This window comes from Cucumis melo, chromosome 4 (genome assembly GCF_025177605.1).
Source record: "Cucumis melo cultivar AY chromosome 4, USDA_Cmelo_AY_1.0, whole genome shotgun sequence".
NCBI lineage: Eukaryota > Viridiplantae > Streptophyta > Magnoliopsida > Cucurbitales > Cucurbitaceae > Cucumis > Cucumis melo.
This window is the reverse complement of record NC_066860.1, coordinates 19908353-19927589: the sequence shown is the minus strand read 5'-3', so window position 1 is coordinate 19927589 and position 19237 is coordinate 19908353. Positions and strand designations below refer to the sequence as shown.

Sequence of the window (19237 nt, the reverse complement as noted above, 5' to 3'; positions counted from 1 at the left end):
GTAACAATAGGAACAATTTTTCAACCCACCCCTCCATCAAACACTAAAAACTAAACTTACCTACATTAGGACCAATTTCAATACACCCCTCCAATTTTAACCCATTAACTACGAAAACCTTATTACTTAGCTAATAGGAGCTTAGCTCAATTAATACCTGTATGTATTTTTGGACAAACAGTTTTGGGTTCAAACCCCACCCTTACATTTATTACAATACCTTTACAAAAAAAAAAAAACCTTATTACTTAGGAACAATAATTCAACCACACTCCCTTCAAAAACTATATCAACAAACTTGAGCTACTTAGGTAACATGGAATTTAATTCTCAGTCCATCCCTCTACAAAACACATGAATGGTGTCGAAAGTTCACTACTAACTTTTGACATCCAATTAAAACTTGACACCTCATTAAATCGTTGTAACTCCCAACGTTGTTAGACGCATTTCTTAATGGCATGGGAAGATATCTCTTTTGAGTATCATAAAACATTTTTTCCGAACTAATTATATGGCGTCGTGGTTGTGGCTAACTTCCGACATGTGTTTTAGCCCCTTCGAGAAATACGCTTTCTCTTGACTCTCTCTCCCCGATAGTCATTTTGTGCATTAGGAAATAGCTTTTCCTTCTGTAATGTCAAGTTAGTGCATGTCAATAAAATTAACAGAAGAAGACTAAAATGAAATTATACAAAACTTCAAGAGTCAAAATGTCGAGTTTTAAAATTGAAGGATCCAAATGTGAATTAAGTCTCGCTCCATAAAACAAAGTATAATATTTTATTGGAAAATTTTCATGAATATAACAAAACTGTAAACTATTTACGGCCCGTATAACAAGCCCATTAAGGTAAATTATTTTTTTAGAATTCTTTATTTGCTCTTACTCTTTTATAACGAACTTTCAAATCTGATAGTTCTTCTTCTTCTTGATTTTTTCACGATCATTGTTTTCGAGTTATTCATCTCGTCTTTTATATATGTTTCATCTTGATCATTCTTTGTCTTTTTCGTAATTTTCGACAACATTTGCTCTCATAGTCATCATCTTTGATAACAACGTTTCTCTTCTTGTCATCTTGGACAATCAAGATCGTCTATATTGCTCTGTTAATATATTCTCAGTGATTTTGGTTTCGATGAGCATTCTAAATATTGTTTTTTGTTTGAACTATTTAGTTGATTATAAAATTTCATTCAGAATTATATATTTCAGCGTCAAGATAGAGTGTTTAGAATATGTAGGTATTAATGTTTAGAAGATCGTTGAAGATTTTGATGAATGTTTACATCGAACTAAGAATATTGTTTTTGTTTTTTGTTGTTTGTTGTTTGTAAGAATTTAAAGTTTCTTTTTTTCGTTTTAGAACTTTTAAGAATCACTGTAAGAATTGTGTATTTCATTATGAAGATCGATAGTTTGAAGTTTTTCATGATAATTTTCATTGAATTGCTTGATCGTTTACCTCTATCAACGTCATCGTTTATCAATATAAAGACGACTGTTTTGCTATATGAACACGATCGTTCATCTTTATGAACAAGAAAAATTTCAATATTTTGTGTAATCAACGTCTTTAAACAATCGTTTAGTTTATTCTATACAATGGTTTAATTTATTTTATACGATCGTCTATTGTTGTTAAATGATCGTTTAGACTTTACTTTAGACTTTATTTATATGATCGTCTATTGTTGTTAAATGATCGTCTATTCTGTCTTTACTTTAGACTTTATTGATTTGCTACATGATGCTTGTTGCTTCTTGCTCATCGCCTAATTGTAAAAAAAATTAATATAAATTATTCAATGAAATACAATGGGTATATAAACAAACGTCTTTGTATGCGGGATAGATCACGATAGATATAGATATATCGAAATGAATATAGATTCAAACCTCTTTGTATGCAGATAGATCGTGGTAGATATATATAGATGATGGAGATAGATCGAAATGAATATAGATTCAAACCTCTTTGTATGCGAGACAGATCGTGATAGATCGAGACAATTCTGTTGAAGCAGTTACGACAATATAAACGATTGACGAGGAAGATGATGGATGAAAAAGTAGTGAAGAAGATAAAAGATTGTAAAGAAGATAAAAAGTATGAGCAAGTTCCTTCACCTTTTTATAGTCTTTTGATTTTGATGGTATTTTTGTAATTATAAGTTATTGGAGCTAGTTTCTCTAAATGGTCATTTATACTTACATATACGATCGTTGAAGCTACTCTACATGATCGTCTATGTCTAAACTTTTTCACCATCTTTTTTTTGTTTATTACTTTATTATTTATAGATATAGTTAGTACAAGATTGTGTATGATGATCGTTTTCGATCGTTTTCGATCGTTTATACTTTCATACTTGATTAGAAGCACATATGAGATAATCGTTAAAAATAATCTACACGATCGTTTGTACCTAAAATCTTTCGTTATTCTTAGCGTTTACTTTTTTATCGATTACATATTTGTTATTTTATAAGATCATGTATCAATTATATATTATTCTACACGATGACATTTAATAATCGTTTATTAACATTAATTAGGCGTGCGCGTGGACGATTAATCGCACATTTATTGGGGTATTTTTGGTATTTAGCATTGTGGACATGTGGGCTTTTTCGGTTTATGAAATTGTTTTATAGAGTTTAGGGTTTAGGGTTGGTAATTTACTGCTTTGTTATATTACTAAAAAGACCCCTATTTTATTTTACTTATAATTAATATTAATTTTACAAAAAAAAAAAAAAAAAAAAAAAAAAAAGAGAGAAAAACATATTATGACTATCAAAATTTAGTTGAGCTCACACATGATTTTTTGAATGAAATTTGAAGTACGGTCTAATAAATTGATACAAGTAAGACCATTCATAAAGTAAGATCACTCATAGTTTAAATTATATATGTGTGCGTATTTGAAACACAAAGATAAAGAAGTAACAAATTATGGGTCTTTTAGGTGAAGACTGAAGAGGATAGTTAAGATGATGATTTTTTATGTTTTTTTATTTTTATAAAAATTTCAAGTGAAGAACTATTTTTTATTTTGATTCAGAAAAGAAAGCGAGAAATGAAGAATGATAGAAGGAAAATGCAGCAAAGAACTACCAAAATCATAATGTTCAAAATATATATATATATATATTTGTGTTTAGAAGAGAGAGAAAAAAAAAATATAAGGTTGATAAATGGAGGATAGATGATAAGGATCTGACGTCCAAAATTGTTGGTCTATGACCACAGTCTAATTTGTTGTTGGTGTTTCAAATCAATTTTAGTTTTGTCTTCTTTGTTTCAATCAAATTACATTCTTTTTTTTTTATACACAAATTAAATTAGATTCTCACAGGAATCAAAAGAAGAAAAAAAAAAAACACCCAAAAACTAACATCTTTCATTACTGATATATACCGTATTACTTTTAAGGCTTTCTCCTTAAATAAAAAAAAAGTTAAATAATATGTTAAGACACGTTATTATATATAATAATGTTTAAAATGCTCCTATCTAACAAAAAAAAATTAAATATATATAAATCTAACATACAATGATCAAATTATGTAGAACTCAACGTCGAACCACTTGATTTGGTAGAACTCTTAAATACTTGTTTTCAATTGAACCTTATAACAAAGAAAAGAAAGATATAAAGAAATGAGATAACTCTTCAAAATTTCATTCAATTTAAAATAAGATACAATAAACGAAGAAAATGAAGTTGGTATTTATAGTATAACAATGAATTATTAAATCTTGAAAATACAAAATAAATTCTAACAAATTTTAAAAATTAAAGTATATGTGAAATTTAACTAAACATAATTGTTATTGTGTTAAAATGAAGACTAACTCATTAAAATGGAAAGAAACTATAGAAATATATTAATCGAGGAACGATGAAAATGATGGTTTGAAGTAAATTTAAAGTTTAGAAGATTCAAGCATTTTGAGTTTGTTAGAGTATATAATGAAAAATTGTTTGTGCAGCTATGAAGGGAAGAGAAGATTGAAATAATCATAAAAAAGACAGTTTGTGTGAGGGAGGAGATCACCATTCAACGCCAAAATGATATTTTGGCAACCATCTCATTGCCCAAGTGTGTGGGCCCCATCCCATCCCTTTAAAAACAAAATAAAATATCCATTTATTTATTTTGAATTGAACAATTATATTTATATATAAATATAAAATAAAAAATGGTTCAAAATCTTATCCAGTGACGTGTAAATTAAAACTAAAAAAAAGAAAAAGAAAAAGAAATGGGAAATTGTGGGTGTCGATGTCTTTAGTTGCCCCCACTTTCCTAATTCTGAATTCGGCTCGGCTCCCTCACTTTTACATTTCAACGCTCTTCTCCTTCTTTCCTTTTCTAAACATTATTCAACCATATTTCTTCTATTCAACACTTATTCTTCCTCACACTTCATTCTTTCCATTTTTCTTTCTTTTACCCATCCCTTTTTCCTCCTTTTAACAATCCTTCATTATTTATATGATATTATTCCACATCTACATTTCATTTTTACTAATCAAAACTCTTTTATTATTACATTACAAGGACAAACATGTAATTCAATTATTAGTTCATACATACTTATTTAAGTTTTCCACATGAACTTTAAACCATCAATTTTTATTAGTATATCTATTTATATTCTCATTTTAATTTTATGAATACATTCTACGTTACCTCCTCCTCCTCCTCCTCCTCCGTCACGTTCAATACTACTTTAAGGGTTTAAAAATAATATTTATTTATTGTTTATAATAGGTGACAACAAAAAGTGTTATATAAACTTGGGTTTTGTTCTCACAAAATCTTTGGAACGGTCAAATAAACCATTTGTTGAAGATTTTGTCTAAAAGATATTATGAGATTATTCTTTTAAAAGATAAGATAATTAAATGATAAAAAGATTCTCCTTGGTTGTAGGAATCTTGCTAATTATCTTTGAAGATACAAGATTTATGCTTATAAATCTTATATGTATAAATAGAGCTTTCGAAGATAGGGTATGGTGCGAAAAAATATTAAAAAGATTATTCACGGCTGAAGGTTGACGAAAAACTGATTGTAGAAGCTGCAAGAATGAAAAGGTAGTATGATCTTATGTCTATAAGATCAGCATGTATCAATCTAAGTTGATATTGTTGATGAGTAATGAAAAGGACGAGACAGTGGTTTGCTTGGTCACAGTAATCTTTAGAAGTATATAAAGATATCGTCGACGATATTCACTAAGCATTCAGGGGAGCCTGAAGTCAGACATCATTGAGGAGAGTTACTCATGCATTCAGGGGAGCCTGGAGTCTGAAGCTAATCAGCATGTTATTTAGTCATATAGTTGAATAGAGTTTATATGTTGTATCGATGTATATTGACTAAAGTGAATCTTAATAAAATTACTCATCGGGATTGTGCGCAACTCCTCAGACGTAGACAACATTGGCCAAACTAGGTTACCAAAGTTTATTGTGTTTTTCTCTTCTGTTATCCCTCTTGCTATTACAACAGTCATTACTGTGGGTGGTGTATCAGTTCTAAAACCTGAGGTTGATTGGATTGATGCTGAAGAACAAGCATCAGTTGGGAATGCTAGAGCGTTAAATCCAATACTCAATGGCGTGGACCTAAATGTGTTCAAACTTATAAACTTCTGTAGTACAGCCAAAGAAGCATGGAGAATATTGGAAGTTGCTTATAAAGGGACTTCTAAAGTCAAGATATCCAAATTACAGCTGATAACATCGAAATTTGAAGCATTGAAAATGTCTGAAGATGAATCGGTTTCTGAGTACAATGAGAGAGTTCTGGAGATTACTAATGAATCTCTGTTGCTTGGTGAAACAATTCCTAATTCTAAGATTGTGCGGAAAATGCTCGGTCTCTACCGAGGAAATTTGACATGAAGGTCACTGCCACAAAGGAAGTACATGACATTACTACATTAAAACTTGATGAGTTATTCGGATCCCTGCTTATGTTTGAAATGGCTAGATCTGATAGAGAGAACAAGAAAGGCAAGAGGATCGCTTTTAAGTCCATATATGAAAAAGAGACAACAGTGAATCAATCTGATAACGAAGCCAACATGGATGAGTCAATAGCTCTACTAACAAAGCAGTTCTCTAAAGTGGTCAGGAAATTCAAAAATATGAATACTATAGGATCAAGTGTTCAAAATTCAAATCAATATCGAAGAAAAGATGGTGAGAACACTACAAGAAGGTATAATGAAGTCTCAAACAGGAGGGACAGTGATTATGGGAAAAAAAAAGAGGGAGAAGAAAGGTTTTTCATATGTAGAAAATGTGGGGGAGTTGGTCATTATTAGGCTGAATGTCCCATGTTTTTAAAAAGACAAAAGAAAAACTATCATGCTACCTTATCAAATGAGAACACTGATGATACTGAAGATGACAGTGGCATGAATGCCTTCACAACATGCTTTAACGAAATCGATCTTGGAAACAATAATGAATGTTTTGATGGAGATGGTGATGAAGATTTCACTTTTGAGGAACTCAAGATGTTGAGGAAAGAAGACACTGAAGTCAGAGCAATACAAAAAGAAAGAATTCAAGATTTGATGGAAGAAAATGAACAATTAATGTCAGTCATATCATTTCTAAAGCTGAAATTGAAAGAGGTTCAGAATGATTATGATCAGACAATTAAATCCGTAAAGATGTTAAACTCAGGAACTGAAAACTTAGACTCAATACTAAAATCAGGACAGAACAGTTCAAATAAATATGGTCTTGGTTTTGATGCTTCAGTAAGTAGTTTTTAATCTACATCTGAAGTAAAGTTTGTTCCTGCTTTAGTGGGTAGCCCTCCTGTTAAATCTCCCAGATGAATTTGTTATTATTGTGGTCAAAAAGGACATATCAGATCTTTTTGCTATAAATTACGAAAAGATACATGGTATCAGCAGAAGACAGTTTAAGGAAGCCAAAAACATAATTCTACATTCTTAAAATGGAACAGAAGTAAAAGAAGTCACATTGTTTGGAGAGTTAAATCATCTGAAAATTGCAATATTGCGTTTACTTGTTCAAACCACAAGTGATGCTTGGTACTTTAATAGTGGATGTTCTACACATTTTACTGGTAACAATTCGTTATTCTCTGAGTTAAAGGAATGTGCCTCGGGTCATATTACTTTTGGTGATGGTGCAAAAGGAAGAATCATAGCTAAAGGAAATATTGATAAAAAAAATCCACCCTGTCTAAATGATGTTAGATATGTGGATGAATTAAAGGCACATTTGATTAGTTTAAGCCAGCTATGCGATCAAGGCTACAATGTAAATTTTAGGCAAAACTGGTTGTGTTGTTACTGACAAAGATAATCATGTTCTTATGAGTGGTAGACGACAGGCAGATAATTGTTATCACTGGATATCTAATAACTCAAATGTGTGCCATTTAACTAAAGAAGATCAAACTTGGTTGTGGCATAGAAAGTTGAGGCACATTAGCTTAAGAAGCATAGACAAAGCTATAAGAAACGAAGCTGTTGAGGGTATTCCTACTATAGACATCAATAGTAAATTCTTTTGTGGTGACTGTCTAATTGAAAAGCAAACTAAAACTTCTCACAAAAGTCTAAAGTAATGTTCCACAAATAGAGTACTTGAACTACATCTGGATCGTATGGGTCCTATGCAAACTGAAAATCTGGGTGGAAAGAAGTATGTATTGGTTGCTGTGGATGATTATTCAATATTTACTTGGGTTCATTTCTTGAAAGGAAAATCAGATATTGTTAAAGTTTGTATCAGCCTATTCTTGAATTTGCAACGTGAAAAAGAGAAAAAGATAATCAAGATCAAAAGCAATCATGGTAAGGAGTTTGATAATGAATATCTAAATAATTTCTGTCAATCGGAAGATATACATCATGAATTTTCTGCTCCTATAACTCCTCAGCAAAATGAAGTAGTGGAACGAAAAAATAGAACTCTACAAGAAATGGCTCGAGTCATGATACATGCCAAAAATTTACCTTTAAATTTTTTGGCAGAAGCTGTTAACACAACGTGTCACATTCACAATAGAATTACTACTCGATCTGGAATGGCTTTCGCTTTATATGAACTTTGGAGGGAAGAAAGCCTAATGTAAAGTATTTTCATGTATTTGGAAGTACTTGTTATATTCTAGCTGATAGAGAATATCATCGAAAGTGGGATGTGAAATCAAAACAATGAACTTTCTTGGATATTCTCAGAATAGCCAAGCTTATAGAGTTTTTAATAATAGATCTAGTACAGTTATGTAAACGATCAATTTTGTGGTAAATGATTTTGAATCAACTGCCAAGCGAACTTATGATGAGGATGATGAGACTCTAAATATGCCTGTGGATTCTTCTATGCTTCCTGAGGAAGTACCTAAAGCTGATGCTCAGGTAGATGGTGCTGGTATAAACTCAAAAACGATATCTAAGGAAGTTATAGCTGATAATTATGAACTTGTTCCATCTGCACATGTGAGAAATAATCATCCATCAAGCTCTATAATAGGTGATCCTTCAGTTCGAATTATCACCAGAAAGAAAGAGAAAGTAGATTACTCGAAGATGATCGCTGGTTTATGTTATACATCTGCCATTAAACCCTCGACTTTTGATGTTGCTCTTGAAGATGAATATTGAATAAATGCAATGCAAGAAGAATTACTTCAATTTAGGCATAACAATGTCTGGACATTAGTTCACAAACCAGAAGGAGCGAATATTATAGGTACAAAACGAATCTTCAAAAATAAGCTGATGAAGCAGGGTGTGTAACAAAGAATAAAGCTCGTTTAGTTGCTCAGGGTTATGCTCAAGCCGAGGGGGTTGACTTTGATGAAACGTTTGCACCCGTTGTCAGGCTTGAAGCTATTCGCTTGTTACTCGGAATATCTTGTATTCAAATATTTAAATTATATCAAATGGATGTAAAGAGTGCTTTCCTGAACGGTTATTTAAACGAAGAAGTCTATGTTGCACAACCTAAGGGATTTATCGATTCTGAATATCCTCAGCATGTGTATAAGCTTAATAAAGCTTTATATGGGTTTAAGCAAACTCCTAGAGTTTGGTGATGATATCATATTTGGGGGTTTTCCTCAAGATCTTGTTAATAACTTCATTGATATCATGAAGTCAGAATTTGAGATGAGCATGGTGGGAGAACTATCGTGTTTTCTGGGGTTTCAAATCAAACAAAAAAGTGATGGCATATTCAATCTCAAGAAAAGTATGCCAAGAACATAGTTAAAAAATTTGAGTTAGAATAGTCTCGACACAAAAGGACTCTAGCTACACACAAGTTAAAATTACCAAAGATACTGATGGTGCAAGAGCTGATCACAAACTTTACAGAAGCATAATCGGTAGTCTGTTGTATCTAACTACCACTCGACCTGACATTGCTTATGTTGTTGGGATATGTGCTCATTATCAAGCTGATTCTCGAACGTCACGTTTAGAAGCTGTTAAAAGGATCCTCAAGTATATTCATGAAACAAGTGATTTTGGAATTCTGTATTCCTATGAAATGACTTCTATCTTGGTTAGATATTGTAATGCCGATTAGGCAGGCTCTTCTGATGATAGGAAAAACACCTCTGGAGGTTGTTTCTTTCTTGGGAATAATCTTATCTCATGGTTTAGTAAGAAACAAAATTGTGTTTCCTTGTTTACAGCTGAAGCTGAGTATATAGATGTAGGGAGTGCTTGTACCCAGTTGATTTTGATGAAAAATATGTTGCATGAGTATGAATTCACACAGGATATTATGACTTTATATTGTGATAATATGAGTACCATTGATATATAAAAAAATCTGGATTCAACGTAGTCGAACCAAACATATTCATATTAGACATCATTTTATTATAGAACTTGTTGAAAATAAGGTTATTACACTAGATCATATTCGATAAAACTTGCAATTAGCAAATATTTTCACTAAGTCACTCGATGCAAACACATTTGAGCATTTACGCACTGGCTTAGAAGTATGTCACATTTAACTCGGTGAGTAGCTAAAAAGATGATGCATGTTTACACGTTCAGAAATCCTGGTGTGGTGTCAGCGCTATCTTCGAAATTAATGGCTATCTTTTCGGCACTTAAAGAGTTTTTCTTGATATGAAATTCTTAATCATTACTAGTTATTTAAACTGGTATTATCTTGTTTGTTTCATCTTCGACATTCTTCATTTTTTTTCGAAGATTTCTACTCTATGTTTTGGTGTTAAGTGCATTATGGTGAATACTCGAAAGGGTTCGTATATGGTGAAGTCGTCCGAAGATGAACCTGCAGCTCAAATTTCATCGCCTTCTGTACAAAAGGTGAAGATGAGAGGACGTCGGTTCAAAAGTACTTCACCACGGAGACTTTATCGGCTCCCTTCCAAAAAATCTCAGGCGGAGGTTTCAAGCAGACTGTTTGAGTCTCTACTAGAAACTGTTGATTCTCCTAATCCTGCATCTTTAGGTGCACATGCACCGAATGTTCCTAAGTCTCGTCTGACTAATATGGATTCAGATGACCTAGATGACGTACCTTTGGCTCGATTATTGAAGAAGACTATTGTTTCTAAGGTTGTCGTTGAAATGCCTACTGCTCCTTCCATGTCTATTTATTCTTAGGAAAGCTCGTCAACTGAAGGAGTGTTTGTTCCTACTCCTGGTATTCAGCACACTTTAAATGTTCAACCTGGACCCTTAATTCACTCTCCTTCTGTTCGTTCTCCTCTTTCAGAACCACTTCCATCTGAACCGAATATTGCCCATGCATCTGTTCCTGGTGATGTTTCTGTTGCACTTGAGGTTAGAACTGATGTTCATAATGATGAGGATGAGCTGGATCCTCCTAACCCTGACGATCATTCTGAAAAATTTTCTGTTGCAGCTGATAATAACCCAACTGCTCCATTTGCTTCTCATGAAATTCCTGATGAATCACAGTCAGCTAAGAAGAAATCTCAGCAGAATCAACATAATATAACTACCAAAACTGGCAGAAAGAAGATTCCTCCTAATGTTCCACCTGTTCCAATCGATGGAATATCCTTTCATCTCGAGGAGAGTGTTCAGTGTTGGAAGTTTGTTGTCCAGCGAAGGTTAGCAGATAAGGTAAATGTCTCCGATAAACATCAGTCCTGCATAAGTATCATGAATCTTATTGAAAGGGCTGGTTTATCCAAAATTATTTCAAATATAGGACCGTTTTATCTCTAGCTTATTAGGGACTTTATTGTCAACTTTCCTGATGCATTTAATGATCCTAGTAGCCCGATTTATTAGACTGTTCATGTTAGGGGTTTCAAATTTGTAATTTCTCCTACTGTGATTAACAGTTTTCTGCGAAATGATGTTGCTCTTAACTGTTCTCTGTCATCTCCTTCAACTAAAGTTTTGGCTTCTGCTTTATCTGGTGGGACTCTATCTTCGTGGCCTGTCAATGGTACACCTGCAGTTGCTATTAGTGTCAAATATGCCATCCTGCATAAGATCGATATTGCCAATTGGTTCCCATCATCCCATGCCTCCAATGTATCTGCTGCCTTGGGGACTTTCGTGTATCGAATTTGTAATAACGATACAGTGGATACAGACACTTTTATATATAATCAGCTTTTAAGGCATGTTGGTTCGTTTGGGGCCAAGATTCCAATTGCTCTCCCACGGTTCTTCTTTAGTCTGCTCCTTCATTTGAATGTTACTGTGATAACTGCATCTGATGTTCCTAGATCTGATCCTAAAACATTATCCCTCAGCTACAGACTTTTTCAAGGCAGTCATGTGCTTGATATTGATCATGATGTGCATCCTTCTCAAGGACTATGCATCTTCGATACAAGTGACTGGGATGAGTTTGCTGATGGCTTCTTTATTGATCGCGAGTTAGCTTCTAGAATTGTTAATTCACTTACCGCTGAATCTCGAGCTCTGTCTAATTCCATCAATATGTTATCTAAACGGCGGCTAGAAGTTGACTCTCTCATTCGTCATTTGAAGACTTTTGCACCATTTACTAGTCGAAGGGATCATGGATCTGACTGATATTTTTTTTCTGGTTCAAAGGGGGAGTAGCAGCAGATGATGCATGCTGTGGCTGTGGGGTGTTATGGTTGCTGTTGTTTAGTATTTAGTAGAAGTTTCTTCTTGTTTTTGTTTTGTTTGATCTTTCTTAAGACAGAGGTAGTTGTTCCTAAAACTTCAGATTTTTTGTTGAATGAAAGCCTTCTGTGTTTGAAATGAAGATTCAATTTGGTTAAGTGCTGGCAGTTTGTGGTGTTAGATATAATGATTATGTGATTGTTGTTTTGACATGTTAATACCTATCTGTTTAAAAAAAATGGTCTCTGGAAGCATTGTCTTGAACCAGAAAAGAAATTTCTTTTAGACAAAAGGGGAAGTTTGTTGAAGATTTTGTCTAAAAGATATTATCAGATTATTCTTTTAAAAGATAAGATAATTAAAAGATAAAAGATAAGATAATTAAAGGATAAAAAGATTCTCCTTGATTTTAGGAATCTTGCTAATTATCTATGAAGAAACAAGATTTATGCATATAGATCTTATATTTATAAATAGGGCTTTCGAAGATAGGGTAAAAATATTAAAAAGATTATTCATGGTCGATAATTTTAATATGAAAAATATTAATAAGTTAGACATAAAAAAATCTTTGCAGATAATTTTTTAAAAAATATAATTAATCTTACATGTCTATTTCTAATTATTATTTATCTTAAAGTTTTTGTTTTATTTGTTTCCATCGACAATGTTTGTTCTCACTCTAAACTCAACATTAAAAAAGAAAAAAAAAAAGTGTACAATTTATTTATTTTTTGAAAAAATTGAGTGCTCCCTTTCTGTGCCTTTATTAATTTCTCCTTTTATTACTGAATAATTCTGGCTTATATTTTTGGGCTCTACCTTTTTTTTTTTGGTCATTTTCTTATAACTTATATATCATGCATTTACAAAAAAAAATTAATAATTAACACATGGAAATATCAAATTTTTGAAGTATAACTTAGTTGTCTAATGATAAAGCTCTAATGCAAATTTATTATATAACGCAAAAACATATTTTGTCTTTTCTAGACTATAGTTTAATATGTAAAAACAAAAGAAAAAAATGTGAATTAAATTATTTATGTTATAATTATAACCAAATACTTAAAATCAATAGAAAATATGAATAAGAATCACTAGTCATGTGATACTTAAATGGACGTTTTTAAATATAAAAAAATGAACTAAAATAATTATAAAATATAGTAAAATTTTATATTTTATTAGACCGGTCCTAATAAAGATCGACGAATTTTTATTAATGTTTGACTTCTATTGTAGTGTCTATCAATCGTTTTTTTATTTACAATCATTTCTTAAAAATAAAATAATACATACGAAGATATATCTTAATTTTATTTGTAGTCATAAGTTTATTTCGTTTGATTTCTCAACTAGTCTCTGTTTTATCCATGTAAATATAAATCCTACTCGTTAACAATTATACTTATTAAATTCAACAAACAAATACATATATCTGAAGATCATGCTCCATTGCGTAAAAAAGTCGGTTTGAGTTAGCATGAATTGTATCAGTTAGACTGAAAATACATCTAAATTCATCGTTACTGTAAGAGTTGTATTTCTTCTTGGAAGGTAGAATAGGAATTTTGAAGAACAAGCAAGGAGAAAAAGGAAAACAAAAGATTCTCCAATGGTTAAATGGTTATGCAACCAAGAACAATACGAGTCATTCTCTATAATACATTCTATTGAGATGAAGACATGAAATGAAAAAAAAATATATCAATAAAATGGTTTGCAATTTTTTTGAAGAGAAGACTGAGTCTTCCTCTTCCTCAATTCTTAATTTGTTTTTGCTTGTGTTGTTTTGTTGTTTACCTAAATAATAATAATGAATAATGAATAATAATAATAATATTGACATATTTTAAAACTTCATTTTAATCAAAAAAAAAAAAAAAAAAAATAGGAAGCTGGGAAGCCATATAGATGAAGCCGAAAGGAGAGAAGAGAACGCCACTCAAATCCAATCAATGAGAAGACTTTTTTCCTTTTTCCCTTCTTCCATTCATTATAAACCCAAACGCCTTCCCCATCTTCTTCCAAATCTGGCACACTGTGGGACAATAAATAATCATCATTAATTAATTAATCAACAAAAAAGAAAAATATGAGTTTCCTCCAAAAATTATGGGACGAAACCCTCGCCGGTCCAGCGCCGGATTCCGGACTCAGTCGGCTGCGTAAGTATAACTCCTTCTCCGCCTCCAGATCTCCCCCGATGTTATCCAACGACGTCCTATCGAATAACAATAGTAATAATAATATTCCACCGACAATCCAAATCCCTAGCCCTACGCTTTCCCAGAGTCCCACCTCTTTCCCTGAATCGCCGATGCCCGCACCATCTACGCCGAGGACTCCCCCCTCCACTCGTAAGTGTAGTATAATTAATATTAATTTGTGTTGGAATCCGAAAGGAGAAATGTTTTGATTTTGATTTGTGGGAGGGTACGGTGTTGGTTGTAGCGCCGGAGACGCCGCGATCAGGAGAGGATCATGTGAAGAGACTTGGGAGAAGAAGATCGGTGGATTATCCTGGACGCCGTCCTCTGGAGGGACCTGAACAAACTAGTCCTTCTGTTTATGATTGGTTAGTTTGTTTTCCCCCTTCTTCACATACTATTCATGCTTTTAATTCCCCTTTTCTTTCTTCCTCTTTTTTTTCTTTTTTCTTTCATAATTTTCTAAATTTGTATATTTCAATTTAAGGTAGAAATTTATTTCAAACCAACTCTGGTAGGGATTATTTCTTTCAAAATAATAATAATAGGAAAAAACCTTTTGTATGGGACTCCATTTATGAACCTAAAAGTTTATTTTATGTTTTATGTTTGATAATTATCTAAAAGAATAAAATTTTATTGTAACTATAAATAGAAGGACGTAAGATTTGACCAAAATATATACTTGTTTCGATCAGTTAGATATTCGATGGCTACATGAAATTGAAGACACTTGACTTACACATAAACTATACTCATTTTTTTTGTTTCTTCTTTCCTATTCCTCAAATTGCTTCAAATTTAGTTTTTAGGTGTTTAGATTTGTTTTACTTGAACAACCCCACACATAAAAGTAGACATGAATTTTTACATACTTTTAGAATTATTGTCTAATAAATAGATCATTAAACTTTCAACATTTTATAATATATCCCTAAACTCTTCTGATTTTAATTTATTTCAACTTTACTTGTAATTAGTATATTTGTTAGCTTTCACTTCTTATGACCATTATGGTAATTAGCATATTTATTAGCATTTTTCACTTTTTTGTGACTAGTTAGTTATTATATTTATTAGTCTTTTTACTTTTTGTGACTGATTGATCCTTTATCTCGGTCAAAATGAGCAAAGTACAAATTTTAGAGATAATTTAGATTTTGTTTTCTTTTTAGTTTCACTTATTTATTTGACATTTTTAGTTTATATTTAATAAAAAGATATCTTATATGAACTCAATTCAACGATAATTAGTAGAACTTTCTTCCTTGAAGATTAAAAGATCAAACTTTAAAAAGTTGTCTCTATCCCTAAGTTTTCAAATGCAACCCATTATCATTCAACGTTTTTGGAAAACAACTACTGAGGATTTTATTTCTTTCTTTATTTTTTTTTTTTATTTTTTTTAAGTTTTAATGTAATATGTTTGAAAGTGAAAAGCGCCATAAATGAATTAAAGTATACATTTAGAAGGGTACTTTGGAGATAAGCATATGTTGACATAAATAAGATAATATTAAAAAGCTAATGTTGACAGTAATTGATGTGATAATTATACAGGATCGTAATAACTGCGTTGGATCGTTGAGGAACAAAAGAAGAGGAGAAATGAAGAAAGTTGTAAATTTGAGGAGGGTGAAAAAGTAATTAAACATCTCTTTTTCTCTCAGTACTACTAAACTCGTATGTTAGATATTAAAGGGAAAAGGAATTTGGAGGATGTAGACAACATATATATATATATGTAGAGAGTATAATAATTAGTATATAAGAGGAGGATGGAGGATGGAGGATGGAGGACGTACCCGAAAAACGCCTTTTTGTATTGTAAATATAAACTTTCGGTTATTACCTATTTTCTATCTCTATATTTAGCTTCTTCCTCCAAATTTTATCCCTTATTTATTTGGAAAATGGATCATAAACATGTAAATAATTGATTTGGGATGGAAATGTTTTAATTAATTAATTAATTGGATGTAGTAAAAAACTGGATGCAATTGAATTACCCATACTCGTCCGCTTGACTGAACCATGGAGGTGAGGGGAAAGATTATTGTTCCACTACATCCACAATTTGGGAGTTCTTTTACCCCTTTTCTTTTATATCGTCGTTGCTAAGACTTCCAATGAGGAATAAGATGCATCAAATTTTCTTGATTGCGCCATATACACTGCCATATTTAACTAATACATCAATGTAATTTATATTTATATCAATTTTTTTTTAATAATATTTAATTAAAAATATTCATTTCTTGATATGTCAAATTGATTGAATAGTTAAATTTATCTATCTTCTCCTTCTATATTCAAATAACTAAAATATAAATATAGCTAAGTTACTAATATTTAGAGTGAATTTTTAGAATTGTAATTATCATATACAAAAGGTATTGAAGTGATTTTGAATAAGAATGGTACATAGTGAAATATGAACGGTTTTAGAGATATGCAACAGAAGTAACCACAGTTGTGTAAAAGTAGTGAGTGATAGAAACAAGAATAAAAGTACGCAACACAATAACATTTGATAACCCAGTTCGATGAATCTATATCTATTTCTGGAGGGTAGTTTGTCTAGGATATGAGATTGTACTAATCACAAATACAATAATTGTTGAATACATAGTTATGACTGAATTAACAACACATTGGTAGAGATGTAATTGAGGAAACTTGATCAATTATATTTTTTGTTGTGTAATTAATTAAGTTTTGAGGACAATATAATTATTTTATTTGGATAATAAAATTGGTAGAGATATTTGTCGAAGATAAAGATAATTGGGTTGAGGAGAGAGAAAATTGAATTATTTGGTTAAAGATAATGGTGATATTTTATTTGAAAAAAAGATTGATGTGATTGGTTGATTTAGAATTTAAAAGGGAGATTTGGTGGGTTTTAATTGAAGAGAGAGAAGATTGGTTTTTGTTGGTTTAAAATAAGGAAAAGGAAAGAAAAAATATTATTGGTTATTTATTTGTGTTTAAAAAAAGGTCATTGGGACCCGAGCCTCATTAATTCCATCGTTTTATTCATTAAGAAAGAGAGCAAAAACCCTAAATTTTCCTTCTTCTCCAACCGCTGCTGCTTCCGCCGCTCCGTCTCCGCCAATATCTCTGTCACTCGCCGCCGCCAACGTACGCCGTGGTGTGGGCAGTCGCTGAGTCAGTTCGTGCGCCACCCTCTGTTCGCAGCTCCGAGCCGAGGCGACACTGTCCAAGCCGCTTCCGTCGTCGTCCGCACCGATCCATCATCCGCTCCCCCATTCCGTCGTCGACCGTTGGAGTTCGCCGCCATCTGGTCAGCGTCGCGTCGTCGAAAGATTAAGCGTTCAGTCTGTCGCTCATACCCGAACCCGGAAACCTGACCCGCATGCCCGTGCCCTTCTCCGCGAGCCGACCCGCACGTAGGTCCGCGCTTACACCATAGTTGAGCCGCACGCACGCTAATTTTGAGCCACCAGCCTGTTTTAGGTCCTTTTTCACCTGTTTTGGTAAGCTTTGATTGGGTTTTGGAATACCCAACTAAGATTTAAAATTTTTTGATCTTAAATAATTTAATTTCGTTAAATTATTTCTCTTAAAGGACAGTTTGGACCAAGTGATTTTGGAGCGTGGAATTTCTCCAGTTAAGGGCTTATTCGATACAACCTCGACCTCGGGTAAGTTAATTCGACTGAATTCTTGGGTCCTTGATCGTCTGGTGGTTAGGTTATTCAAATTTGATGTTTCTTCTAATTGTTAGGACTTCGCTACTTGGAAAGCGTGATTTTGCTGTTAGAGATCGCATGTATTTGTAGTTATGCATACTGATGACTAGATTGCATAATGACATGGCAATTAATAATGATATGATATGACATGATGACATGATTGAAGGGATGAAAACCCTTTACAGCGGAAATTACAGAAACTCAATTTTAATTGGAACCTTAAAAATACCAATACATTGGCAAAAAAAATAGAAAAACAATTTTTACGGTTAAACATGCTTTGAAAAAAATACAGAGAAGAAAAAACTTATGTTCGTTGACGACTCTGAATCTACTAATCACCAAATTTTGGGGCACCAACACTTGGAAACCTTCCTATTCTCTGATTGAGATGGTTTGTGGGAACCAAAATTGGAATAAAGGAATGGAGAGAATTCTTTTAGAGAGAATATTTTTGGTCAGAGAGAAAATGAGAGAGCAAAATTTTTCGCAGAACTTCTCCTTGTTACGCAAAGTATTCCCACTTCTTCAGACAAAAGAAGTGGGAAGTTGGAGATAATAAGTGGGAACGTGGGAAAACCACCCACGTTCCCTATTAACTTAATAATAATTATTAAATTAATATATATATTAAACTAATTAATTAATTAATTTAATAATTAATTAAATCATATTTAATTAATTTTTTTCATTTAAATCGTATCTAAATGAATATCTCTCGCAAAACCTATAGTTTTAATTTAATTAATTTAACTAAATCAAATTTAATTAAATCAAATTAAACTAAACTATTAATTAATTCTCCAATTAATTAATTTCTAAATTAAATATCTTATATTTAATTTAATCCATAATTTGAATCATATTCAAATATAAATTTCTCTCATAACCTATAGTTTTAATATGTATCATATACACATTAAATTTTAACTTATAGTTTTAATATGAATCTAATTCAAATTAAACTAATATTTGAACTTATTCAAATATTTTATTCTCTCGTAATTTAATTTTGAATCATATCTAAAATTAAATCTATATATAATAAAGTCTAATAAACTTTATATTATATAATGTATCAATATACATTATATTATATAATGTATCAATATACATTATATTAATTCCCAAAGTAAATTTGAACATTTCAAATTACAACCAA

General features: G+C 31.8%; 2 protein-coding genes across 2 annotated transcripts; both read left to right on the top strand.

The window, feature by feature from the left end:
• The first annotated feature begins 10283 nt into the window (after positions 1-10283).
• LOC127148955 (uncharacterized) lies at positions 10284-12086 on the top strand. Its single transcript, XM_051083394.1, has 3 exons — positions 10284-10622; positions 10671-11143; positions 11381-12086. Exons 1-3 carry the CDS (start codon positions 10284-10286, stop codon positions 12084-12086), a joined length of 1518 nt encoding a protein of 505 aa, XP_050939351.1.
• A 1994-nt stretch (positions 12087-14080) lies between these two features.
• Positions 14081-16224, top strand: LOC103499186 (dormancy-associated protein homolog 4). Its single transcript, XM_008462110.3, has 3 exons — positions 14081-14506; positions 14601-14724; positions 15917-16224. The coding sequence occupies exons 1-3, from the start codon at positions 14242-14244 to the stop codon at positions 15942-15944; spliced, it is 417 nt and encodes a 138-aa protein (XP_008460332.2). The 5' UTR covers positions 14081-14241; the 3' UTR covers positions 15945-16224.
• Positions 16225-19237: the final 3013 nt, after the last annotated feature.